The sequence below is a fragment of the Cricetulus griseus genome, chromosome 2, assembly GCF_003668045.3.
Source record: "Cricetulus griseus strain 17A/GY chromosome 2, alternate assembly CriGri-PICRH-1.0, whole genome shotgun sequence".
Taxonomy (NCBI): Eukaryota; Metazoa; Chordata; class Mammalia; order Rodentia; family Cricetidae; genus Cricetulus; species Cricetulus griseus.
In genome coordinates this window covers 442,441,679-442,469,076 of record NC_048595.1, presented here as the reverse complement: position 1 = coordinate 442,469,076, position 27,398 = coordinate 442,441,679, and the positions used below count along the sequence as shown (strand labels likewise).

The window sequence follows — 27,398 nt, the reverse complement described above, 5'->3', positions numbered from 1 at the left end:
GGTAGGAGCTTGTGGGAGCAAGTGACCAAGGAAGGGGCACCCCATTTCTGGGCAGTGGTGTGGCTTTGGGGGAACAAGAATTTACAGGAACACTGATGTCAATTTTCACTCCCTTCCCTTCATGCAGGTTATCAAGGGACCAGGTCAAGCTCTGCAGGGACTGGTGAGGAGGTCTCGGCTGTTTTGGGGGCAGGTCGGAGCCTCTTCTTTCCAAAGAGGATGCTGGGCTCTGAGTTTCTTTCCTGGTTAACCCCCTCCCCCCAGGGAAAACATCTTTGTTATCACACGGCTACAGGTGTACAGTAAACAAGGCCAGCACTTTTATTAGATTCAAGGAAAAGCAGAGAAAAGGGAGGGTGGGGGAGGCTCTGTAGGGAGAGGGAGGGTGTTGGGCCCAGCATCACTGTCTTCATGAGCTGGGCTGTCATCCATGCTGAGAGGACTTGGCACCTCCATCCAGCGTGAGGCAGCTTAGCCGGCACCGCAGGCCAGGTACGGTGACATCCCTCAGGGCTACCCTCCTCCTGCCGAAGCGGCCCACAGGCCTGATCCCACGGCCTGTGTACCAGGCTGGATTGATGTCAGGGGCTGGAGAGGAAAGAGCCAGGGCAGCATATGGGATGCAAGACACACAGGTGCAGTGTCTTCCACACGGAACACCTAAGCTGATGGAAACCTAAGCACCAGGCCATGTTGGCACCCAATGTGATCCAGGGGATATCTGGGCAGTGGTATGGCTTTGGAAAATTAATTCAATGTATACCAGGAGCAATATTTCCTTCTTGTCCCACTCCACCCCCCTTCCCCGCCCTGCCAAGTTCTTAAGGGACCCAGATAAGATGGGTAGGGGCATGGTGAGGACAGGGGGACAGGACCATTATGAGGAGAGGCCCATTCAACAGGATCTTATTACCAAGAGCTCAACCTCCAGACTGAGCACATGGCAAGGTAGCTTTGGCTTAGGAGATGGTCAAGTCCCATTCAGGTTCTGGGCACTCAAGGCATCTAGGAAGGGTACGGAGGGGAGGTCGAGGGAGGCTGCCCACTATAAGCCAGACACTTACTTCGTGTTTCCATGGAGTGCTGGTGGGCTCGGCTGGAAGCTCCTGGGAGGACCAAGGCTAACAGCAGCAAGCACAGGAGCCATGCCCTCAGAGTTGCCATGCTCCTGACTTCCTCGACGATGCTCTGGAGATGGGATCTCACAGGGGATGCTATAGCCTGGGGATAGACATGTAAGAGTAAGTTGTATGCACAAAGCTGGGACCCTAGGTTGTGTATGCAGATGCTCGTGTGCTTGGTACATGCATGTGCATGCCAGGTATACAAATGCATGTGTTTGGGGCACATAGCTACACTTCTCAGGAGAGAGGTGTGTGAGCCGTGCACAGGTGGCTGCCTTGGGACATTCTTGAGCCTGTCTGTCCATCTGTGTGATGAGTCGGGAGGTAGGCACCCAGATCTTGGTGGGGAGCAGGTTTATGTGGCGGTCTGGGGGGCAGCAGAGGCGGGGGAACAATTTGTTCCACCTGAGAAGTAGTTAGGGTTTGGGACCTCACTGCATGGTCCTTCTCCGCACTTGGCCCAGGATCTCCTGACACTGAGAGCCAGGCAGGCAACAGAGGATACTTAGCCTCCTCCATCCCTAGTGAGTGCACACCCCACAGCCCCCACAATAACCCAGGACTTCAGACCTAGCCTGCTGAGACTCCAGAATGAGTCTGCACGCATGCCTCTCCTCACAGAGCCCTTTGGAATGACAGGAGAGGGCTGCTGCTGTGTGCGTGAAGGGGTACTCGTTGGAGTACTCCTCCTGTCCCCACCCCTGACATTTCAGATTCCATTAGAAGATGCTCCAGGCTTCATCTGAAGACCCTTTAGCTGACCTTTACTTTCTAGCCCCTCCTTGACTGTACAGAAAGAGCCGTCCATCAGAGTTTAAAATGCCCACTCTCTCCTCTTCACAGCACTGCTGGGGTGTCCCACATAGAGCAGGGGAGACCCAACTAGAGGAAATGGTGGTGCCATCACGAATCGTTATAAAGACTTCATCCACTCAGGCTAGGTGATGGGTGCTAGTTGACCCTGGTTCCTGAGCCCCAGGAACCCGATCACTGGAGCATTGCAGACCTGTCTGCCCAGTGTGCTCTTTGGGCTCTGCTTGAGATGAGAAGTGTTCCATTGAGGGACACCTTCACCTGCCCTCCACCATGGACAGCTCTGGAGTGTCAGAGTCCCCAGGAGGGTGCATGATCCTGGACCACAGACCATAAGTAGCTCTCTGCTTGGTGCTCACACCTGGCTTCCCAGTAAGCCTGACAGAGAATAGCCTTGCAGAGGAGCTGGCGGACACAGCAACACCCACCCCTCTAACACTGCCAAGCTACTCACCAGCTATCCTTTGAGTGTGGCGACAAGCTGCCTGGGTGTGAGGTGAGGCCTGCCTGGCTGCCCACCTTTTATAAGCCAACAAGGAGGCAATGGACGCCCCCGTCCCCTCCTTGAGATGGCGTCTTTGCTTATAGCCTGCAGCCCCCAACTGCGACTCCTCCCTCATCAAGACACTCCGTCTTTTTTGCTTTCCTTTCTTTTTACCTTAAAAAAAAAAAAACTCTCATCAGCAGTGTGATTTGTTCCTTCCTGAATTATATAATTTCATTTGGGCCAAGTGGCTTTAAAACACATTAACCTCCCCTCTTCATGCTCGCCTTTGGGCAGACTCCACACTTACGTGTCCACCCATCCTCTCAATGGGAGGTGGCCATCAAACTCTCTATGCCATGTTCTGAGTGCTGTCTCCTTTCCTGCCTCACCTGAGCCGGGGCTTCCTGGAATGCTGGCCAGGAAGTCCCTCACAGAAGGTGGGTGCTTCCGGCTGTCCCTTCAGCTAGCTTATCCACACACGGGGTCTTTAGACACATTTCCTCTATTCCATCCTGAGCCTATGACTTAGAATACACCAAGTTTATTTTATTTAATTTTTTATAAAACAAAGAGAAGCCTGGTATTGTGGTGATCCCAGCACTCAGGGAAGGAAGCAGGAGGATGGCTCTGAGTTCAAGACCAGTCTGTCTTGATACAACAACAACAACAACAACAAAAATGAAAACAAAACAGAGAAGGCTACTTCTATGATAAAGTTTAAAGGTGGTGTGTGGCAGTATTTTATCTGTAATCTCAGTGCTGAGGTAGACAGAGCTGGGATGGAAGAGCCTCAAACCCCATTAGCCAGTCAGTTTAGCCAAACTGACAATGTCTAGGTTCAGTGACTCAAAAAACAAAAGTGGAGAAATGCTTGAGGAAGATACCTGGCTTTGATCTCTGGTCCCCACAAATGTGTACACACCCCACCCCCATACATACAAAACAGATCTCCTAAAAAGCAGGTTTATTTTGCTGTAAAAGCAATTTACAAGCAACCGGAAAGAAAATTAATGCACTTAAACATAGAGAAGAGAGCCCAGATAATGTGAATAGGCCAGTGTTTTCTCTTTGGGTGTTGCCTTCTGGTGCGTTCCCTGTGCCTTCTGGGTAGGCTCATCCTGCTTACAAGTGCTGAGCCTTATTCTTCTTACCATCACAGGCTGAAATTGTTAAAATACCTGTAGGTATATGCTGTTGAAAATGAGTCTGTAAGATTCCATCATTTAACTTGGACCCGTCACCACCATGTCAAGAGTTACAGATCATATGAAATATCATTTAAGTACAATAGAACATTCTTGAAGGAACTATGAATGAGAAGAGACAAAGTAGGTGGATTCCCTGGGATCACTATTTCCTGGCCACCACCAGACTTGTAGGAAAAGCTTCAGGTTGCCACTTCATCCTTGGGGGCTTAGTCAATACAACATCCGTGTTCTCGAGGCATGGCTGCCTCTTCCTTGGAGTAGGGCTCTGGCCGGTGGATACCTTGGGAGATCTGGTAGGAGGTGGGTATGGTAAGGAGCTCTAGAAGGAGGATGGCATAGACTATAGATTTGGGTCACAGGCAGCTTTAAATGTTTGCTTGGTGCTTTGGGTCCCTGTGTGGATGGCTCAGGCATTAGCAATGGTGATAGCCTCCTACCTTGGCGAGAACAGCCATGGTGGGGCATGTTCCTGTCTTGGGGGTGGGTCTTGTGGGAGATTTCCCTGGATGTGTGCTCAGTTCTAGGGCCCAAGGGGCCCAAGGGGACTGCTGTGAGACCTTGGGAATGGGAGTGTGTGTCCTGAACATCTTTGTGGGTCTGGGTCTCTCTCTCTCCTCTCTCTCTCTCTCTCTCTCTCTCTCTCTCTCTCTCTCTCTCTGTGTGTGTGTGTGTGTGTGGGGGGGGGCTGGGGGTGTCTAGGATCACGGGTCCTTTTTGGCAAAGTAGCTTTATCAAAGTGTAGTAGGGACATATTGTCCCTTTAAGGTTCCAAATGGGAGCCAGCAGGCAGGGTGGGAGGCAGCACAAGGGTCTTGGTCTCAGCCCAGTGTTCGCCTCACCCCATGCTTGATGGCACCAGGCAAAGGGTCTGCAGACTTGAGGGGTACTTTCGACGCTTGGAGATGTTCCAAAGGCAGGTGGCAAAGTGCAGGTGAGGTGTGGCCTGTGCTCTTGCAGCACCCAACAGAACTCCAGCTGCAGGCCTGGCCTGGGTACCTCAGAACTGAGGAGTGGGTTACATGGAGAGTTTGACCACAGAGGGATCAGGGGGCTTTCCCCATGACTTATTAATGGGCCATGGATCCCAGGACAGGAGAACCAAACAAGGATTCTTGAACCAGCTTTGGGCACAGCAGGGAATTCTCATCCAGCACAGGCCTGCTCTAGGTGGCCAGCACTGAGGATGTACCTGGCCCTAGGTGACTGCCCGGTGCAGTAAGGGATGGTGAGCTGTGCTTGCCAGACTGGGGTAATCACAGAGCTGTAGCCAGAGAGACCATGGGGCATCAGCTGGAATTCTGAACAGTTGACAGACAAAATGAAGAGCAGGGGTGTGGGGAGAGGCAGAGGCTGTGAGGGTATGCCCCACCCTCCTACTCCCCAAAGCTGGATGCTTGTGTCCCTGGACCACAGGAGAAACTCTGTGCCTTTCCCCACAGGTCTACATGGATTTCTGCTCCTTGCAGTAAAGGAACCCCCATTTGAACAGGGCTCCCTGGCCAATGCTCTACCTCTTGGTCTTCCTCTGGCTTTCATCAGAGCGATGAGGATCCCACTGTTTGGGGAGACACTGCAAAGTTTTGAGGTCTCTGAACTCTCAAGCCCTGTAGTGGGTCAGACAGTGTCTCCCCAGTCCACACCCATCTAGAACATCAGGAAACTATGGTCTGTGGAAATAGGGTTTTTGCAAGTATACTGAGGCGGCCACACCCTACGTGCAACAAACGGTGTCCTGACAGGACCACGGCTGTTCAGAGTCACACAGGGCAAGGGGACATGAAGGTGAGGATGGGGACTGAAGTCACAATACAGGGCAAGGGGACATGAAGGTGAGGGTGGTGACTGAAGTCAAGGTGTTTTGGGATGGCTTCAATCCCAGAAGGAGCAACAGGCACCTATGCCTTAGACTGCAAATCCCATGGACACCTTGATTGGACTTTTGTCCTCTGGAAGTCAGGAGGGCTCATTGCATGTGGCTGTGATTGGCTTATTTTGCAGTCCTTTGCTAGAAGGACACAGGGCACAAATGTGGGACTCCTGAGATGTGGGTCTCTGAGCCATGACAGGTTTCTTCCGAAGTTCCTTCTCAGAGCACACTGGGATGTTTGTGGCTGTGGCCTGAGTGTTCTCTGGACTTCTGGAACATGACACAAGCTGATGGGAAAGAGGAGTAGGAGACTGCCTCCTGACAGAGGTGGGGTGGCTGTGAAGAGCAGACTGTGCAGTCATGAGCAAGACTGGCTCTGATGCACCTGGCTTTGGAAAACCTGAATTCTTGATAAATCCCAAAGCCATCATTTGTGTGAGCAAGAAACCTGTGTTTAAAGCATGAGGTGTCTAGGAAAGTGAGGTCCTTATGTAGTGTACCCCCAAAGCCTGTGTTAGAGACTTGGCCTCAATGAGGCACTGCGGCTGGTGGTGGAAACTCTGGGGTGGGGGTCAGTGTTATGGCTCCTGTCTGTGACCCACAAGGAAACGTGGAGAACAAGGTCTGTGGGGTGGGTGAGGAATCTAGCCCTCTTTGTTCACTGTCTGTAATGCTCACTCTCCCATCTTACCCACAGACTCTGGTATCTGCCTCTCTCCCTCAAAGTCAGAAATGTGAACATGCTCAGGGCCCCCACTGGACCATCCTTTCCATCACATCTGTGAATGTGGCCCAACAAAGGCAAGAGACGGGGTTAAAGGGTCATAGGGAAAGAGTATCTGGGTGTTCCTCGGATAGAGAGCATCATCTGAGAGGAAAATCACATCCTTTTGTATCTCCCAGGTCAGAGGCTGGCAGGCGTCCTGGCTCTGGTCAGTGGCCTGGTGACAGCCAGAAGTCTGAGAAACGCCATCTCACAAGTGGATCCACACAGGAAGTTCTTATTTCTCACTGGGAGGGTGACTACAAGCAGCTGTGAGAAGAAGCACAGAGCCCATGGGGATGCGATGGCCACGTGGAGGAGACAGTGTGGGGTGCTTTGTGGTACTCTTCTGTGCTCATGAACTTGCTCTTTCACGGCTGCTGGGCCATCACGGGTTTCTGCAGAGCACAAACACACATTCATCTCGGTGTGCACATGGGTTCATGTGCAAAGTGTACATGCCAATGTAAAAAATATACTCACAATTATGTGACAGATACAGATGTAACAGAGAAACATACATGTGTATAGGCGTTCACACAGGGGGATATAGACACAGACTTAGATATATGTATGTACACACGTGTGCACACATGTTGGCATGCACAGATATACTCACCAGCTTATTCACATAGATATGTCTATGTGGATACAGAGAGACGTGCTGTACACACAGACACACACACAGGCATGTATGCTGCCACCCATGTGGACATGCACAGAATACATGGCATCATGTACATGACACATGGGTACACACATAGACATAGGTATATATGAGGGAAAACACATGTAGGTATGGATACATAGAGACTCAATCTCAGGTATGTGCATGTACACACAGTACACAGGTACACAGGCAAGCCCCTGGTTCTGTGTGTTCCCATGTACACATACTACTCAGTTGCTTGTGTTTGCTTTGCACCAGCCTTAGTCCATCCCTTGGTTGCTTTTTTTTTTTTTTTTTTTTTTTTTTTTTTTTTTTTTTTTTTTGTCTTTTGAAACAGGGTCTCTCTACACAGCACTAGCTGTCCTGGAACTCACCATGTAAATAGTTTGGCCTTGAACTCACAGTGATCTGCCTGCCTCTGCCTCCCGAGTGCTGGGATTAAAGGAATGCACCTCCTGGCTGCCTTTTTTTCTTTACTTCTCTGTAACTCTGTTTTCCCATCCACATGGAAAATATTTGAAAACCCAGAGCTTTCAAAGGCAGGGGGCTCGATTTGAAAGCTGGTTAGGATTTAATTGGCATGCATGCCTTTTATTGTCCTCAGTTCTCCTTGAGGGATGACCACCTCCGTCTATGAGGGTCAGGCAGACTCATTCATTCATTCCTGGCCTCAGTGTGGAGTATTTGGGATCCCTGCCCTAACACTGGCTGCCATGGGCAAGCAGACTCCAGCAAAGGCGAGTTCCCCAACCTCATGAATGTCTTTCTCTTTCTGCATCTCTACCTTGTGACACTCTGGCCTTTAAACATGGAGTTCATGACCATGAGAGGCCATGATTTGTGTGGGTCCCCCAGTAGGGCCTATACACTGAGAGGATGGATTGGGGTACTGACTTCATTCTGTCTCTCGGGGAAGATGAGTTACAGGGTATGGAGGGTTCCCTGAGCCCCTATATGGAAGCTCTCTCTGGAGCCTGGTCACAAGCCAGCCTGGCAGTGGACTCCACTCATTGTGGTTTCTGCCCCAGGCTGCAGCTCTGCCAGAGATGGAGAAGGGAATTAATAGACACCCCGAATTATCTTACTCAGTCCCATTCTGTACATGAGTTTACAGAACACAGTGGACAGTGTGAGCAGAGATTCCCAGGACACAGAGATCGCCTCTCCTGGAAAAGGCTCAGGAAAGCAGAAGTGGATAGCTGGGGGCTTGAGGGACGCACCCCTCCCATCATGTGAGGCCTATGTAAACTTGATTAGAATTGGTGCTGAGTGTAGAATTCAGTTAAAACCTGCTTGCTGAGCACACATTAAATTCTAACTGACAGCAAAGAGCTGAATGGTACACAGAGACTTGTCCTTGGAGGAGGTCCCATTTGGGATCCAAGATACAGAGAGACAGTATTGTCATGAACTATGGACATGACTTATGGCCTGTGCAGAAGGCTGTTGTGGGGGCCACTTTGGAGGACAATGGCTTAGGCTACCCCGGTGCTTTGCATTGAAATACCCTTCCCTAGTCGTCATTAATATTCAGCCTAGATGGCAGGCAGATTCAGACATACATTTTGAAAAAATACTTAGGCCATCCCAAGAGAACTACTGCTTCCCTGTGGCATTGGTGACCAACTCCCGGCCTTATGCATGCTAAACAGACGGCCTGCCACCAAACTACGCCCCCAGCCCAAGGCAACTTTTTAAGAAAACAATAAATTCGGAGCTCAATCTTCTTGGACAAGGTTTGAAGAATTAAGCCAGGAAGGTCTCTTCTCACCCTTGAAACTAGAAGTAAGCTGAGGTGAATATTGGACAGTGTTGGTAAAATAGGGGTAGGGAGAGATATGGGGTTGGCATAGCTCAAGGTTCATATATATTGGAGGTTTGGTACCAGTGTGGTGCTGGACCTTGATGGGCAGGGCTTAGCTGGAGCTTAGGTCACTGGGGGTCTTTGGAAAGGATTAAAGACATTCTCTTGGGGCCTGGTGAGTTCTCACTAAAGCATGGGGGTGGGAGATGTCTCAGTGGTTAAGAGTGCTTCCTGCTCTTCCGGAGGACCCAAGTTTGGCTCTCAGCACCCACATCCAGGTGGCTTACAACCCCAGCTTCAGGGGATCTCAGTGGCCTTTCTGCTGGTGCCCACACACATGGCACATACTGGCATGTACTCACACTGACACACAGCCTCACACAGATACACACTTTTTAAAGTCTTTATCTGGCTCCTGTGACTCCTGAATGGTCCTCACTCTCCTGCTGGTGAAATGATCTCTCCTTACAGATGTCCCCACCATTACAAACTTTTGATAAGAGGTGAGGCTGACATTATGTCCTTGAACCCTGCAGACCCATGAGTCAGGTAAGCCTATTTTCTCTATAAGTAGCCTGCCTGCCTAGTGTTATTTCATTACAGTAATGAACATTGGACTAACACAAAGTGTGTCTAGGCCTTGATTAAGGGCACTTGTCACCATCAACATGAGTATCTCCAAGATGAGGGCCCTAATCTTGTCATCTGACAGGTCACAGTGTCATTTCTGAGCGCAACCATGGGGCATGCTCCTGGTTCAGTGCAGAGGCCTAGGCAGTTGAGTTGTTCTTGTGTCCAGTGCTCAAGTTGATGAATTGAGGGCCTCAGGGGTCAAATGAGGGTCTTCAGGGTCCACCCTCTGGATCCATTGGCCCTGCCTGGCCTGAGGGCTCACTAGAGAGCAGCCTTGTAGCTTCTGGATTGGTCCCTCTCCAGATCTGAGCCTGCCCCTTGGGAACTGGGTGCTTTGTGATTCTGCCATTCTCTCCTCCTTGCTATACTCGGGATACTTAAAGAAATGTTTTCAATTCTCCCTTTGCAGATGGATGGTTACCCCTGCTCCCACCTCTCTTTCTTTCCCAACTAAGACTTAGAATAAAAAGATAAAGCTGACTGGTCACATGGAGAGAGGAGACATTATAAAAACATAAAGCTGACTGGTCACACGGAGAGAGGAGACATTACCGCGAAGACGTGCCTGGCTGTCCCTCTCCTCCCGTTAGGATTCCGCTGTGTCAGTGAGCCACGGTACACCGATTTCCGATCAAAAGAACCACCATCTATGCCTTTGGGAAATTAGAGGGGAGGCGCTTAATCATTCAAAGAATCCAAACGAGTTCCTGTCTATTCCTGTCTACCTCAGACACTGGGCAGCACCGTCGACTTGGACTTATGCTCTGTTGAGAAGTTTCACCCTTGACACACTTTGCAAGGAGTACTCAGTGGTTGTGTGATTTCCAGTCCAGAATGCTTCTTTCTCCTTGAAGAGGCAGGGTTGCCAAGAAAGGAGGCAGGGCTAGTAGGAAAGGGTGGGGCCAGTGATCAGGAGGCGGGGCCAGCAGGAAAGAGATGAAGGGGGTGTCCACTGAGAAAGGAGGAGGGACCAAAGCTTTTAGGTCACTGCTCTGGAACTGGAGTTTGTGCCCTTTTTCTCTCTGGCCCTGGAAGAATAACAGGGACTTAGGGCACTTGGGTCAGGGGCATATGTATCTTCTACCATGCAATTTTGTGACAGGACAAGGGACCTGAAGGGTGCTGGGACTCCGATCCTCGGAGCAGAAATCTTTTAGGCCTATGGCTGCAGAGTTGAGGGCCTTGGCCTCCAGCCTTAACCAACTGCTTGTGTTTAGGTGAGGGAACTGGATGAAAACCTACAATAGCACTGCTCAGGTGGGAGTTTCTTGACTGAGAGAAGTGGGGTTGGCTCACAGTACTCCAGAGTCCTGATGGTCTCTTTAGATCCATGTTCAGTGATGTACTATATTTCAGGCCTGTGCCTCTTTTCCCTCCCCTCCCCTCCCCTCCCCTCTCCTCCCTTCTCTTTCTTCTCCTTCCTTCTTTTTCTTTTCCTTCCTTCTCTTTCTTTTCCTTCTCTCCCTCCCTCCCTCCCTCCCTCCCTCCCTCCCTCCCTCCTCCCTCCCTCCCTCCCTCCTTCTTCCCCTCCCTCCACTTCCCCTCCCTGCTTTCCCCTCTCCTTTCATTTGTTTTTGAGAGCTGACTTATAGACACACAGCTGTGATAGTATTCCATTCCTGGGAGGGTGCGTTGTAAACATAGCTCGTCTCTGGGATTGAGCTCTGTGTGCCCAGAGCTGTTCCAGCGATCACAGCACCAAGTGGAGAGGATTCAGCTGGCTTTGTAGGCCTATGGATTGAGCCCTGAGGACCTGCCATGGTGTTACGCTGGCCCTGGAAGACCCAGTGATGAGCCGCCTTGGCCACATGTTAGTACTGAGATGGTGGTAGAAAAGAGCAGGAAAGGGACACTCGGGGCCTGCAATGGCCAGGCAGTGGGATGCTCTGGCCTTAGGCTGAGTGTGAGCAGCCTCTGGGTGGGACTTGAAGCCAGTCACAAAGAGGACTTGGGGCGTACCTCTGTCTTCTTGTTGCACACACTCCTGTATTCGGAGGTTGGCAGAAGCTGCCCCTTTAAGATTAAACTATGGTGCTCCAGAAACCCCCAAATTTCAACATCAGCTCCTCATTGTCCCCTCTCTAAGTTAACCCTGACTCTGAGGTCCTGGGGTACCAGCAATGATCTTCAGGTAAACTGGATGTGTGCTGGGACCTCAGTGGATGCAAAGAGGAGTCTATTTCTGGGCTCTGCTTCCCATTTGGCAGGAAGAAAGGACCCTCCTTTGCCATACACTCCCACCAGTGTGTACCCGAGCCCACGGGGGAGGCACAGACTCGACCCTCTGAAACCGCAAGCTGGAATAAACCATCATCCCTTTGAGATTCTCAACAAGGATTTTCACAGTGATAGATGTAACTGGTGCATTTCCATGTGCCCAGGACAAAGCTGATGTCGTCATCACCAGGAGACTTCAAGGTCTTCTAACTGCCTCATATTCTGTGCTTTCTGCAGGGACTGCTTATACTGAAACCATGGAAACAATAGCACTACCTTTGCACTTGCTTAAAGCCACCCAGAACACCACACACTGCCCTGGGTGGCACAGGGGCCTTTTTGGGGTGTTCTACAGAGACAGGGCCTAGGGTGGGTCCCATTGACTAGGGAGGAGTGTGCAGAGCCTGGCTGGCTGCCTTCCTCCCTGAGTTCATTTCTCAGCAGCAACCAAGCAGGAAGTGGAGCAGGCAGGTGGTTCTTACCTTGACTGTTGGGGGAATACTTCTTCCTCAGGAGATAGGGCATGGCGGTCTCCTAGGAGGAAGAGAACATTTCTGGGCATTCCTGAAGTATAATTTGAACTAATTTTGGACTTGTTAAAATTCTGTTTTCTGTTCTCTGACAAATACTCGAACTCTTAATATGGGAATAAGGCATCCTACCTTTAAAGTATGCACCAGTGCCAATGTGGAAGAGAAGCCAGAGCACCACCCGCTTTGGGTGGTGGGTTGGAAAGAGTTCAGGGACCTGGGTTCGAATCACAGTGCTGTTGCTTACTACCGTATGCTAGAACTCATACTCTGTGAACACCACTCTCTCCCTTTGAAACACATCAACTCACAGCTGTAGATTGTGTTTCCTGTGGCTGTTGTTCCCCCCTCCCTCTTTTCCACGCGACCAACTCTCTACAGCATGCTAAGAAATCCATTCTGTCTGATTTTTTCAGGAGTGGAGGGAACAAATAGCCCACTTGTAGAAACATTCCCCAGTGTCTGGGAAGCTCCAGTGTGTCTAGCAGTAGGTCCTGCAGGTAGAGAGAGCTTGGATCCTGTCAAATGGATTTCTTGGGACTCATAGAGATCCCATGGATGACAGGACCCAAGGCCTAGTTATGACCATGCTGTCATCTCCACACATTTGACCTTGGCCAGGCACCCACTGTCTTGAGTGGGGTTCATGTACCATTATTACAAGGTGTCATTGCCCACCCAACCAGGTTCTGTAGTGCAGGTAAAGGGTGGAGAGAAACCAACAGAACTTGGAACTGGTAAGCTGGACTAGCCCTATGGCACTCAGTGGGTACCTGGGCCAGGGTGGGCAGGGCCTGGAGTAGGCTTGGAGACAGTGCTCCAATCTTGTTCCTAATATCTCCTAGACACATGGAACTTTCTCCTCTCAGGCATCTCCTTCACTCACACCCCATCAGAATATCTTCTCTGTGCCATTCTTATCCTTGGGCCATTTTCCCATACTGTGGTTCCTCTGTGTTTTCACTCCCAACAACCAGCAACTGGACAGACACAGGACAGGTGACAGGCTGCTACACCAGAGCTGGGTGGCTGAAGTATTCAGAAACACATGTGACTCTAGAAAGACCCTTGCCCAAGACTGATAAGTACAGAGGGATAAAAGCTCCAGCCCCTGAGTAGGATAAGTGGGGTGTGACATCCCTGTCCCCAGAGTTGCTTAAAGAACTGGGCCAGGGAGCCTAGGTGTGCTTGACAGAAGTTCCTTCCGCCTGTGCCCCCATCTCTGCATCTTGTTGGGATCTCTGGGATTTCCCCATCAGGTGCTACCCTAATCTCCCCCAACACCCCTCACCAGTCTGTAGACTCTTCAGGCATTGTTGAGCTGTTGGGTCACTCTCCACACCCTCCCCTGAACTTGTCCCTCTGAGGGAGTTGCCTTGGAAGTGGGTGGTGGAGTGTACCTCGGGCACCTTGGCTTCATCCTCAGGGTCGGCAGAGGGGTCCTTTGGGATCCTGTCAAATTTCTCGGCAACCCGGGGAAGAAAGATCTGGAGGCCGAGAAAGAAATATGTGTTATTATCATCTTGTTGCATCATGTCACCCATAGTGGGAGTCAAGCAAGACTGGCACAATGCAGGACAGTGGTCCCTGTAGATAGTGGTCAAGCATGCGGGGACAGAGCATGGCGCTACACCCCAACCAATTACCACCTGGGGTTCCAGACAATGATGTGGAATAGTTGTTACATTTGTTCATGCCGCATTTGTTAAATATGTAAAGATGTGTTTCATTTGCCTTGGCTAAATAAAATTAACCTGGGCTCAGAGAGGTGAGGTAAGCAACTGGTTGACAGGAAGTAGCAGGGAGGGGCTTAGCATGGTTGGTGTAGTGTGGAAGGGAGTGGCTTCTGGGATGCCAGCCTCTTAAGAAAGTTAGCCAGTTGCTACTCTAACTGTCTGAGCTTTCAGGTTTTCACCTTAGCCTTTGAATCTCCAGTTTTATTAGAATGATAGAGATTTAGTTAGAACTACCTTTAACAGCAGCATAGAACCATTGTCTGGGGGAACAGAATTCCCCCCAGGCCACGGCCGGCCGGGTGCCAGTGGTTCAAAGCTGTGACGAAGGGGAAATTACAAAGCAAGGCTGTGGACTCAGCAAATGAAATACACTTTCCAGTTAGCTTTCTATTTTAGATACCAACAGGCAGTTTCTTGCCATATATGGACTTGCGGTTCCATGGGGGATACGTAACATATGAAAGTCACTTATTGATTGATTGATTGATCTGAAATACCACATTGACTGGTAAGGATTTCATCACTAACCCTCCCTAAGGCACTGGAGGTCATTCTTTATTTTTCTACCTTGATAGCCCCAGCATGGCTCTCTCTATCTGAAACTCGTGACTGGACTTGGGGAAGGATGCTTAGTTCTGGTCACCAATTCAAGGACAGGTCCAGTGGCAAGAGCCTTCCCTGCAGTTACTCTAGCCACGCCCATCTCTAAGTGGCAATTTAATGAAGATCTCTGTCACCAGATGAGGCTTGACCACCCAAGGGCTGGCCCCCCCCCTCAGGGAGTTTTGTGTGTGAATGGCTGTGCTGGCACTATGTGTGTGGGTGAGAGAATAACCTTGGGTGCCACTCCTCAGATGCTCTCCACCCGTATTCTTACTTTTTGGAGGTAGGGTCTCTTACTGCCCTATAGCTCACCAAGTAGGTTTAGGTAGCTGGCCAGTGAGTCCCAGGGGTCTTCTGGTCCATGTGTCCCCAGACCTGGGATTACAAGTCTGCACCAGCACCACCATACCTGGCTTCCTCCCCGCCCCTGTATTTACAAGTTTGCTTGTGTGTCAGGCACTTTGTGGCTCTCCTGTCTTCTCAGCCCATAAGGAAGTGGGTTTTTTTTTTTTTTTCAGTTTCAAAGCAATGAATGATTACAAAACTCCTGTATGGATCCAGCTCACCAACTGGCTGCGGGAAACATAATTGGCAGCCTCAAGAAAATCAGGGCTTTTACTCCTGGGTTACCGGGAGGTCCTAGGTGGGCAGTGTAGGCTACAGAGGAAGTCCTGGAGGGACACACACTTGGTGCTCCACACCTCTACCCAACTCACTGGGATGTTTGACTTTCTCCGGGGCTTTCCTGAGGGTTTCACTGTGAGCCCTGCTGCCCTCAGGGCTGCAATCCTGGACTCGATGTCTGAGACCTAGAAAAGAGAAGGACAGATGACAGACATGACAGAAGACAGGTAGACAGACAGATGTCACTCAGTGTCCCATCTCAGATCATAAAGGTCAGAATCCCAATCGTAGCCTGGTCCTGGGGTCTTTCTCTCTTCCTCCCTGGTTCTAAGAGTCTTGGAGGATGTCTCAGGGTGCTGTGCACTTTCTGGAGGCACATCTGGAAGGCTGTGTACATCTGGAAGGCTGGCTCCCACTAGTAGGATATGTGTGTGCTGGGGTGGGTGGGTGGGGAGGGTTGGGGGAGGTGGGGGTGTCCCGGATCAGCTTGGACTAATCTGACCTGACTAATCCTGACCTGGTCACTCCCTTCTGCCACCACTGGAGCCATCCTTGTCCTGTTCTCATCTCTTTGGTCACCCTTCCCACAGAAGCCAGGGGAAGCATCTAGATGCGGAAGCCAAGTTAGCCGCCTCCTCCTGCATATCTTTATATTGTGGAATTAGGGATTGAACTCTGGGCCTTGCACATATTAGTATGGGCTGTACCACTGAATCCCAGCACCAGTCCCTCCCCTCGGTTTGCCTCTCTGGTCCCCAGGGTTCTCCATCCACCATCCTCTGGAATAGTCCTCTTAGCTTCCCCATCACTGTGTTTGGGTGTTGGGCTTTCACAGCCGGTCCATGAGCTTACTAAGCTTGACACCACCCCGACACCCTTGCACATTCTGCCCTGTCTGCCTGGACTCCAGTCCCCTAGAGCAGCAGTGGTTCTCAACCTTCCTGATGCTGTGACCCTTTACTGTAGTTCCCCATGTTGTGGTGACCCCCAACCATGAAATTCATTGCTACTGCGTAACTGTAATTTTGCTACTGTTATGAATCTTATTGCCAGTATCTGATATGCAGGAGATCTGATATGTGACCCCCCCAAGGGATTGTAACCCATTGGTTGAGAACCACTGCCCTCAAACTTCTGCACTGGAGTCTCTTCAGTGCTCCTCCCACCACCTTCTCTAAGCATCCCTCCCTGGGCACTCTGGGGCAAACTTCCATGTTGTTCTCATAACTATTTCATGATGTAACGGTTCAGTTTGTTTTCACTTTTTGTTATGTGTCTCCTCCCACAAAGAATCTAAGCTCCATGGGGGCAGGAACTTGGGCTCAGGTCTTCACAGCTGTCCCCTTTGTGACCTACTCATGTCAGGCACATTTTAGACGGGAACCCTTGAAGAAAAGGCCTGGGCCTGCCTTGCCCCTTGGATGTGGGTGGTGTTGGCTCAACCCTCCTTTCCTTGGGCACTGGCAGCCACTTGCTGCTAAGGGTAGGGGCACTGACTGTTCCCATAGCCTGGATGCTGACCTCTCTTCTTTACTGGATTCCAGGAGGAGGACACTGCAGTCCCAAGCTGTACCTGGAAAGCCTGTACATGCTGCTGCCTTGGCCTGGACCTGTGCACTGTTCATGTATCTCTTCCCCAAACCCCAGCCCTGCAGTCACTGATCAGTCCAGGAGAGTCCTCTGCCAAGTCCAGTTGTGAGCCTGGCTGTCCTCATCTCAGCCTGTGTCTAGGCTCTGCTCATAGGATGGGAGATAGTGACAGCATGTACCTTTTCATGGCTGAAACACTGCTCGCCTGTATTCCCCAGGTTGAGCAGAGAGTGGAGAGATGGGAAGAACACCCAAACTTTTACTCTGCCCTTTCCTGGCTGCCAGGGAGGCCCCTGTGAGCCCTTAGGTGGGCTGTTGGGTTATCAGAGCTCTGACTGGGTCCCATCACCGGGACATTGTCATCTTTGGGGAAATTCTGTCCAGGAGGGTGTGAGGTTACCTCACTCTCAGACTGCTGAACTTCAGAGGCTGTCATGGCCACTCTGTCCTCCATCTCTGACAGTGCCTCATCTGTGCTCATTGTAGGCCATGTAGGGTTCCCAGGCCCCCGAGGGCTCCTTCCCTGTGTCTCCATGTGCCCTGTGTCTGTGCACACCTAGGGACAAGAAGGGTCACGGTGGTGATCCATGAAGCAGAGCACTGCCTCACCGTGGAGTCCCCATGGCTGGTCTCCAACCTCTACACCTGCGTGAAGCCCTCCAAAGCCTGTGGCTAGGTAGCTGCCCCCCATGAAAGGCTGGATGGCTATCTGGGGCTGTCCTTCTTGCCCTGCCCTTTTCCTGGGACCGTGAGACCTCACCTCTGGGGACACCGCATGGAGGGTGCCACCTGGCTTGGTCTCATCTTCTGATGAGGTGCCAGGGTCACTGATGTTGCTGGTCAGCTCCTCCAGCCTCCTCCTGAGAGCCTCCTCCTCCGTGTCTGCACTGGGCTGTGATTCCACAACTGGTTCCTGATGGGGCCAGGCAGGAGCAGGGGCTCAGAGGCAGCTTGGGGAGGTGGGCCAGCCTGAGGAGACGCCAGCACCCAATTCCCATTTAAGACCCACGCTTTGCCCCGATTCCTCATTCCCCAAAATATCCACCTGGGTAAAACAGGTATGTAAAATCTATCGTCTTACCATTTTTGTTTGTTTGTTTTTTGAGACAGGGTTTCTCTGTGTAGCTTTGGAGCCTATCCTGGCACTCGCTCTGGAGACCAGGCTGGCCTCGAACTCACAGAGATCCACCTGTCTCTGCCTCCCGAGTGCTGGGATTAAAGGTGTGCGCCACCAACGCCTGGCTCGTCTTACCATTTTAAGGCACAGGGCTCAGATTTTCATCATGCACCTAGCACCGCCCTCTCCCCACAGAACTTTCCCTTCTACCTACACTGAGACTCCATCCCTCTGGACACTCGCTCCCCAACCTTCCTCCAGTCCCAGGCATTCCTCATTCCTTTCTGTCTTCCTAAATCTGACCTTGCTGGACTCCTCGTCTGAACAGCACCACGTAGTCTGCTTTCTGGGGGCAGCTCACTTCACTTAGCCTAAGTTCTCCGAGCTGACCCATGTTGAGGCAGAACATCTTTTAAGGATGACCCATCAGACCACAGGGTTTGGACAAGACATTGAGCTTTCTTTGGGGGAAGTGCTCATAAGTGGAGGGCACCCTCCATCACTTGAGCCCACGAGCCCCTTCCATTTGTTCCCAGCTCTGGTCCTATGTCCATGTACCCAAACTACAGCCCTGGGCATTTGGCTGGGGCTCACGGGGCTGAGGACAAGGCTCTCTGGCTCACCGCACTCTCCCTTTGTGAGACTGAGGTGTGCCACAACAGTGTTATCTCAGCACTACCTAGATAGTCTGTGTTCCCACAGGGTTCTGGGATCTGTCCTGTACTCCCGCAGCAGCAAGGACCCTCGTATTTTCCAGTTATTGTGAATTCAGGGACAAGGTGGAGGTGCCACTCCATATCTTCATGTCACTTTTGCCACAGGGACTAACCCCCTCAGGCCAACATCAAGTTGCTGACAGAAGAAAGAGAAGGTGGCCTTGTGTGGTGACTCTGTAGCAAGTCATAGGTGAGTCTTCTTGAGTTCAGATCAAAGGAGGCAGCCTGCATAGGTGCCGTCTCTTTGTCTTAGACGAGATTTTAAGGACTTAGAATATCTATTTGCTCCAATTGGTAAAAAAAAAAGTCCAAGAAAGCCCACGTGCATGTCTCAGGCTGGCTTTGGACCAGACAGCGGCCATTTCTTTGCTACTCCCCAATACGATATGCTTCAGCAACAGGTCCTGTAAGTGGCATTATGACTTCAGTTGAAGTTGGGTCATGAAGGGACTAGCAAGGAACTACTAAGAATGATGTAACCACTGCCAGCGGGATGCTGCACATTATCCTGGTCTGTCCTTGACTTAGGGATGGGAAGAGGTGTGAGAGTCACGAGTTTCTTCAGTGAGGTAGTGTGGGCTGGGGATGCTGGTCCAGCTTCGGCACCCATGGTGTCTACATCTGGATGAAGATTCATCTCACAGCAGTTTACATGATACCTACCCGTGCTGAATCACCTTGTTATTAGCCACAGATGGCTTCATGTCGGTGGGCTATGTAGGAAACCTCATCTATCCATCCTTGGAGTACTGTGAACCAACTAGCTGCAAGATCTCTGAGATGCTACCCCTGAGTTATAGCTGGTTCTTTTTTAGCTTTGGAGCCTATCCTGGCACTCGCTCTGGAGACCAGGCTGGCCTCGAATTCACAGAGACCCGCCTGCCTCTGCCTCCCGCGTGCTGGGATTAAAGGCGTGCGCCACCAAAGCCCGGCTATAGCTGGTTCTTTAACATTCCTTAATGGAGGGTTGTGTGGACTGATCTGGCATAGCCCAGGGTGTTACCTGGGCTGAGGGTGGCAGTACCACGTTCTCCAGGTGGACCAGCAGGTTCTCCACAGCTGACATGCGCTTGTTCAACTCTAAGATCTGCAGCAGAGGGAGAGGAGCATTGGTCTGGTTATAGCGGAGGACCTCACTGCAACTCCCACCAGCACAGGTGTCTTCCTCTTCTGAAGCCCCAAGTCCGGCTGTGACATGGCCCTGGAGGTTAACTGTGAAACCATGCCTTTATGACACCAGGGGCACTGGAACCCAGAAAGGAGGGGAATGGGGTGGGATGACCCTGTAGGAGAGATGAGAAACCCAACCAGACACCAAGGCAGCTGAAAGAGGTGACTGTGTCTGTCCCTGGGCAGCTCCTGCCCCTGTCCTGTCTGGTCAGCACAGGAAGATGTGCATTAAGTTGGACACAGTGACCAAAGCCATTAGGTAGCAAGAGTACTGGGTCACTTGTGACCCAAAGCACAGCTTCCTAATTCTTTGAATTACCAGACTCTTGAGTCAGCTAGTCTATTAGCTCCCAGACAGAGCCCAGAAAATCAATGCCTCTTTGCTTTGCTTCCTTGCAGGCGGCCTCTCTGTCCCGCATTATCTCATTTTCTGCTCGCCTGGCCTTATGAGAGGGAAATGACGCGCACAGGGGTGGGAAGCTGCCATTGTTGGTGGGTAATTACCAAAGCACCGAGGACTTGGAGTGGAGGAAGACCACTCACTGGAAATGTCACCACAAGTGTCTGTGAGCCCTCTGACCATGCTTGCCCTCTGTGGGCAGCCATTGACTGAGGGTTCATATGGCCTGGCCCATTTGGTGTTTGTTGTGGTAACAATGATCAATATCCTTGGTAGATCGCTCAGCACATGGCCTTTGTCTACTGGCCCAGGAGGCACAGGTGGGGACTTGGAAAGAGGAAAAGCCACTCAGGCCTGTACTGTCATTGTGAAGGCCACATGGAGTGAATAAGAAAGGAAGCCGCTAAGGAGGCTGGGAAGCTGATGTTTAAAAGGAAGGCAGATCCTGGGAGGCACAGCAAAATAACAGATTGGGCAGTTGTCTCAGAGGGCTCAGCTTGGCTTTCTGGAGGTGTGTGTGTGTGGGGGGGGCTGGCTGCAGCTAGGTTCCTTGGAGAAGTGGGGACCACCAGGCCAGTGAGACACACAGGACACATCCAACTCCAGCTTCTGTCTGGTGACTAGAGCCACTGGTACTTTGCAGACAAGCCCACATCTCAAAGGGTCTCATGAGGGACCACGGTTTCAAGGAGGGCTGGAGTCTCCCAATTTTCCACAATGGAGGCAAACACAGGAGGAGGAGGAGGAGGAGGAGGAGGAGGAGGAGGAGGAGGAGGAGGAAGAGGAGGAGGAGGAGGAGGAAGAAGAGGAGGAGGAGCCTCATTTTCCCTGTGGAAAATAAAATACCTGTGTGCAGCATGACACTGTAACCCAGCACTTGAGAGACTGAGGCAGGAACATGGCAAACTTAAGACCGGCCTGAGCTACAAAGAGAGAGCCTGTCTCACAAACCCAAGGGCTGGGACTGTTTGTGACTCAGTGGCAGAGAGCATACTTGGGTCCTGGGTTCCCTCTCCAGCCTCGGGTGGGGATTTCTCCTAGCCTTTATGTCAGAATTCCCTCCTCTATCCATTTCCTGTGTGTGTGTGAACCTTCACAGCAGGTTAAATAAGACCTGTTCAGGCTCAGAACTCTGGGCACAGCCTTTTTGAAATGCCAGCGTCACCATCTCCTGCAGGAAGCAGCAGGTTGAGTGTAGTCTAAACCTTGCTTGAACATGGAAATCTATCTCTTGTCTTAAAGACAGGGGAAACAGGTTCATCTCTGGCTAAATCAACACAGATTATATGGCTGTCTCTTGGGGGCTCTGCTTTCAATCTTGGTGACCATGTGATCAAAATTAATTGTAATTCTGTGTTTTCGCAGAAGAACCAGGTGGTAACTATATTTTTAATTTCTTCTTAGAGATGGATTCTGGATATGTAGCCTAGGCTGGCTTTGAACTTTAGATCCTTCTATGCCTGTTTCTCAAGTCATATGATTAGCTACCATGCATGACATTTTTCTTTCCCATCCTTCTTTCCTTCCTTCCTTCTTTCTTTTAACATTTTGAGGAACTGAAATACTTAGTCAACTATATGTTATACAAATCCACTGCAATAAAGCATATACATATTGACAAAGCCCTATGATATAGGCAATTTCATGTCAAAAAGTCCTGAAAGCGTCAACTTCTCTAAAGTGACTTGGTGTGGAGGAGGGAAACAATTCATTCAGAGAAGCACAGAGGTGGAATTCTCTCAAACCCCATTACCTGAGTGTCTGGCACAGCCCGGGCCCTTCTCTTGGAATGCTGGAAGGCTGCCCTGGGATCCTGGAGACTGTCTTCATCAGAGGTGTCCACATCAGCCAGGTACTGTGAGGGGAGCTGTTTGCTTTTGACACCATCTGTCCCTTTGGAGAAAGAAGGGGTTTGAATGGAGTGTTTGACCCTCTCCTGTGTCTGGTGCTCAACAGGTCCCACCCTGCCCCGGGAATCCTGTCCAGAAACTTCCTGAGTGATACTGCATTCCCTCTAACACAGCCTGGGAGATGTGTGCCAAGGATACCCAAACCCAGCCCATACTCTGACTCCCTGTGAGATCACACTTGCCATTGCTAATTTGGTGACTATTTGTCAACAACACATGTGACTATCTCATTTAGTCCTTACAACTTCAGGGTGAATTAGAAATCACTGCTCTTCCTAGTGGCAGGGAAGCCATATGACCCGGTGGCCTACCATGTCATCATGTCCCTGATACAGCCTGCCTGGGTTCCATTCTTAGGAACCCCCCCCCCCCAACACAAGGGCCTTTGCTTGGCATTGCTAGGTCTTTTGCTCCTGGCTTGCCTCTTCCACATGCTCCAGGGTCATGCCATCATGGGAAGGAATATAAAGTCTTATCACTGGGCAGGCTTATTCACTCATAGTTTTGGGAACAAGTGAAACTCCACTTATATCCCTAGGAACCCAATCACTGCATGGAACATGCAGTTATAGTCTCTAAGGACCAACAACAACGAGGAGGCAGGAGCAGACAGGTCTCCCTGAAGCAGCTGCATGCACGCACGCACGCACGCACGCATGCACGCACACACGCACATGTGACGTTAGAAGGCGAGGTGCTGCTGTGACCTCATTTACTCTAATTAAATCTGTGTCTGAACTGCTGAACCCGGCACACCAGCACCCTTGGGCACAGGAAGAGGCATCCTTGGGGATTCCACTTGGAAGGCTAAACTGTGGTCAAATCTAATGGAACCGGTTTCCTTCTCTTGCTTTGTCTCCCGATGACCAGCTATAGGTCTCTCGGTGATCTTGCAGTGTAACTTTGGACTTGGTGGGACTGTAGCCATTTTGAGGACGTTGACTGGTCCCTACTCTATACCAGTGGATATGGACTGGAGATGGCTTAACTTCTTTCTTGATATTTCTAGATATCACAGGGAAGCATGGAGCCCAGGGAAGAAAGGGTCTATGAGGTTTGCTGAAGGACAGTTACCCTGAAAGAATTAACCCGTCTGTCTATGTAAACTATGGGGAGGGACTGGCTTCATGGCTTCTTGGGGACTCCTACCTCCAGAGCCCTTCTGAAAAAGAGATTGGCTAGAGTACCTACCAGGCATAGCTATGGTCCCTAGGGCCCTCTTGCAGGATGCTCCGGGTGGGTCCAGCTCAGTGTGAGCATCCTCTCTGGAGGGCAAGAGGCTATATGGCTGCTCTTCTGGACTGGAGTGACACCCCAAAGCCCTTGCATCAGTATCCTCCAGGCCCTCGGGCTCCAGGCAGGCGGTATCCTCAGAGCAGGGCTTGCCTGAGAGGGACTGAGCACATGAGCTGTCAGCTTTGGCTGCTCCAATGGTGCTGAGTGAACACTAGACAGCCATCTGTCCTGGCACAGTGCTTGCTATTCGTTTCTGTTTTCAAACACTGTGCCAAGAGCGTTTACTGCCCTTCTGCTTCATGTCTGTGACACTAGGGTTCCCCGGGACACTGTGCCTGGGCATCGTACAGGAGACAGAAGTTGGGGCCCAGGCTCACTCTGGCTGAAGCCATGAAAACATTCCTGCATAGATTTTACTTCTTTCTTGGGAGAGAGGACATGATTACTGTGTCTACTTTAACAGTCCTTGATGGTCAAAGGGTGGGGGTGAGGTTTCCTGAGCAGACTGTCCCCGGGCTGAGGGGTCTGCACAGTGTCACCATCCCTAAGGGATCTATGTGTTGTGGGATCCCGGAAGTCACTGCCCCAGTACCTGTGTAGTTTGACCTTGGATGGTGGAGTGGCATAGTTTCTGGGGGAGGGGAAGTTAGAGGAGCAGGGTCTATGGCCCAATGTCCCTTAGGGGCTAGCTTCTGTGGCCCTCGCTCTTTGTCTTCTCCTTCTGTGAGGGTCAGAAGGCCCAACCATACCTAGCTCAGTGCACCACTGCCTAAGCCCAAGAGCTGCTGGAGGGTTAGCAGTGAAACCGGACCTTCCTGGCCTTGTGCTAACAACTGTTTTTTTTACTGCCCATCTGTGTGTCTAATGCAGGCTGGGCACGGCCTCTCATCTCAGAGTCAACCCTGAAAGGCAGAAGTTATTGGCCTTCTTCCAAAATGAGCTGATAAGGTTTCAAAGAATTCCCAAGGACCAAGGTCACATGGCTAAGGAGTAGAATGCAGTAACAGCAGGAGTTTTCCCTCTCAAGACCAGCCTTGTTTGAACAATGAGGTGCTTGATGTCTCTCAGCAAGGCACAGGTGCAGCTCAAAGCTAGGTCTTGTCTGGCTTCTGAGCAGATGCCATTGTCCACTCGGCTCTCTCAAGTCCTTATTTCTAGGCCTAGCACCAATCATCACATCCCAGGCCCCCAACTCTCCAAGTGTCATCTCAGTGTCCTGAGATGCTGCCTTGTGAGGATGGGAAGTTTCTGGATCTTATGATCCCACATCCTGTCTCCAATTGTCTCTACATGGCTATATGACACTGTGTCCCCAAGTGCAACCCCAACTGAGGCCCAGGCACCTGCCCCTTAGCTTCAGTTCCTAAGAGAAATGGGGGGATGGGCAGATCCCAGAGTGCACTGACCTGTAGGCTGTGTGTAGACTCAGGGACAGAGGACAGGCCCAGGGTATGGCTGTAAGGTTTTGTAGCGTGCTCCGAGTTTTCCTCAAAGTCCACATCACTGAAGGAGAGCAGGCGCTTTTTCTTCTGGGGTAAGATAAGCAAGACTGGTCAAACAAACCGCAGCCCCACACGCAGACAGCCCCTCTAGACAGTCAGCAGCTTCCCCCGAGGGTACCCACCTCTAGCTAGAAACTGATTCAAAGGAGCTCTGAGGTCAAAGGTGGCCCCAGAGCCCACAGTGTCTATTCCATCAGAAGTGACATGGTACCCAGGATCCTAGCTATGCTGTAAGGAAAGTGAGTTCTTGGCCTGCCAGGTGCTCCTGGGGTCAGGGTTGCCGTAGCCCTGAAGGCACCATGCATCCTGGGACTTTAGGATGTGCAGCTCACTGACTATAATATGGGGTGAAGGAAGATGAACACTGCCACCACCCCTCAGTACAATTACTCCCATCCTTTTTTTTTTTTTTTTAAGATTTTTTATTTAATTATTATGTATACAGTCTTCTGCCTGCATGCCAGCAGAGGGCACCAGATCTCATTCAAGGTGGTTGTGAGCCACCATGTGGTTGTCGGGAATTGAACTCAGGACCTCTGGAAGAGCAGTCAGTGCTCTTAACCGCTGAGCCATCTCTACAGCCCCACTCCGATCCTTTATGTGTATGTTTTATTGTAGAATGCTCTAGACCCTGGTGGGCTGTATGCTGTGAGTTCAAAAAATGGTATGAATCGGATGTTTTGCAAAAGATGACCAAGTGTCCTTGGAGCATTTCTCAGATCTGATTCTACAGCCCTGTCACCTTCAAAGGGTTCAAGGTCAAACTACTACTGTCTAGCCCACTTCCTCCTCTGACTCACCACTTTCATCCTATCCCCAAACCAAGGCACCACCTGGCCTACCTATCTTTAAATAACTTAAAAGATAAACAAGAAGAGAAACAACCAAGTATAAAGACAGGTTCCGTGATCTGAATGGTGCAAGAGCGACTCCCAGGCAGCCCTTGAGCTATGTGGACACAGGTCTGTCCTGCACACTCTTTGTCACAGCATCTGGGTCCCCAGAACTCCAGTCAGTCAGGCCAGGCCTGGCAATGGGGATTTGTCATCTGTATCTTGAAGTTTTGGAGGTTTGAAGTGAACACTTGGGCTCCCATGCTTAGAAGGGAGGGCCTCATGAGGGAGGGGCTCAAGAGGGAGGGGCTTATGAAGGGAAGGGCTCAGGAGGGAGGGGTTTAGGAAGGGAGGGGCTCAGGAAGGGAGGGGTTCAGGAAGGAGGGAGCCCATGCTGGGGATGAGCAGCCACTGAGGGCACAGAGGTTCCCAGATGGGTGTGGGGTGGGACTAGGGGAGAAACGCAGGTGCCTGAGGTATGGAGCGGCTGGGAGCTGAGAGGCCTGAGGATGGGCCAGAGAGGTATGGCAACTGGGGCCACAGACAGTGCCTGAGGAGGACTTACTTTGCTGTTGAGAGGCTGGGCCTGGGCCTCTGCATCCAGGTCTTCATCCTCATCTGTCTGTTCACTGTTTCCACTCCCTTCTTCCAAGCTTGGCTCAGATCCACCTGCAATACACAGGTGTATGGCTCCGCCCTCAGATGACCAGACTGGGAAACCACTTAACTGTGTCTCATCCATTCTTCCACTCACCTGCCAACTACCCATCTGTGGTGGTTTGAATGAGAATGACATATATATATATATATATATATGTTTGTCTGTATAGCTATAAATTATGACAAGATATTTCAACTTCATATACATACATATATATGTATATATATACATATATCAAATTTATATACATTATCGAATATATATTTATATTTGAATATGTGGTCTCTAGTGGTTGGAACTGTTTGGGAAGGATTAAGAGGCGTGGCCTTGGAGAAGCTGTGTCACTGGGGGTAGGGTTTGAGGTTTCAAATGACTAGTGCCATTCTTAGTTACCCCCCTCTCCACCTTGTGTGTGTTCTTAGCTACTGCTCTAGCTCCAAGCCTGCCTACCTGCCTACTGCCATGATTTCCACCATGAGGGCCGTAGACTCTAACCCTCTGAAATTATAGGCCCCAAATAAACTCTTCTATATGATGGTGTCTCTTCACAGCAAAAGAAAAGTAACTAAGACACCTTTGGTGTCTCTCCTTCCCTCCCACCTTTCTTTCTCTCTCTTTCTTTCTTTCTTTCTTTCTTTCTTTCTTTCTTTCTTTCTTTCTTATATATCCACCTACCCATACACCCAGCCAAGCACCAGTTCATCGCTATATACTGCCCATCTTTCTTTCCATCCATCCATCCATCCATCCATCCATCCATCCATCCATCCATCCAGAAAGCCTGCATGGGTTTCTTTTGTCATTTCCACAGCAGGATACTGTTCTAAGGTGGCCCAGGCCTCAGATAGCTCTGGTTCCTCAGGGTGTGTCCTAATTCACAGTGGCCTTGGTCAGTTTACACTCACTTTGATCTTTTATCCTGCGGGTGGCTCTGCTGCCTATGAACAACCACCTGGGAACGTGCTGGAGAGACATAGGGCACCCGCTCCCTGCCTTGTCCTGCTGGGCTCCTGACTGGGTCAAGGGCCTGGGAGGCTCTCAGTTTGCTTTCTCTCCATCCCTCTACTACCCATGCCTGCTCAGTCTGAGCCTGAGCCTGCAGGGAGCATGGTGGGCAGAGCCACCTTTGCAGGGTGGCAGAAGCAAGCGTGCAGGATGTGGATGCATCAGCTGACTTCCTGGGG

General features: G+C 50.8%; 2 protein-coding genes across 5 annotated transcripts in view; both read right to left on the bottom strand.

The window, feature by feature from the left end:
• Nucleotides 1-298: 298 nt before the first annotated feature.
• Nucleotides 299-2,530, bottom strand: Prlh (prolactin releasing hormone). The gene is made up of 3 exons (XM_027397538.2): nt 2,392-2,530; nt 1,065-1,221; nt 299-588 (listed from the first exon to the last, which is right to left on the bottom strand). The coding sequence occupies exons 2-3, from the start codon at nt 1,162-1,164 to the stop codon at nt 425-427; spliced, it is 264 nt and encodes an 87-aa protein (XP_027253339.1). The 5' UTR covers nt 1,165-1,221; nt 2,392-2,530; the 3' UTR covers nt 299-424.
• Mlph (melanophilin) overlaps nt 2,457-27,398 on the bottom strand; it is a 49,311-nt gene continuing 24,369 nt past the window's right edge. For 2 of the 4 annotated variants that reach the window (XM_027397534.2, XM_027397533.2), the window contains 12 exons: nt 26,119-26,222; nt 24,625-24,747; nt 23,174-23,378; nt 21,826-21,965; nt 19,506-19,589; nt 17,430-17,582; nt 17,070-17,225; nt 15,172-15,264; nt 13,517-13,603; nt 12,069-12,120; nt 9,922-10,022; nt 2,457-2,595 (listed from right to left, as the gene is read on the bottom strand). In XM_027397534.2, coding sequence (XP_027253335.1) covers nt 2,557-2,595; nt 9,922-10,022; nt 12,069-12,120; nt 13,517-13,603; nt 15,172-15,264; nt 17,070-17,225; nt 17,430-17,582; nt 19,506-19,589; nt 21,826-21,965; nt 23,174-23,378; nt 24,625-24,747; nt 26,119-26,222 — 1,337 coding nt within the window. In that variant the 3' untranslated portion in view covers nt 2,457-2,556. Of the gene's footprint in view, nt 2,596-5,929; nt 6,661-9,921; nt 10,023-12,068; nt 12,121-13,516; nt 13,604-15,171; nt 15,265-17,069; nt 17,226-17,429; nt 17,583-19,505; nt 19,590-21,825; nt 21,966-23,173; nt 23,379-24,624; nt 24,748-26,118; nt 26,223-27,398 lie in introns of those variants that run through there. The other 2 variants (XM_035441120.1, XM_035441119.1) reach the window with 2 other exon arrangements.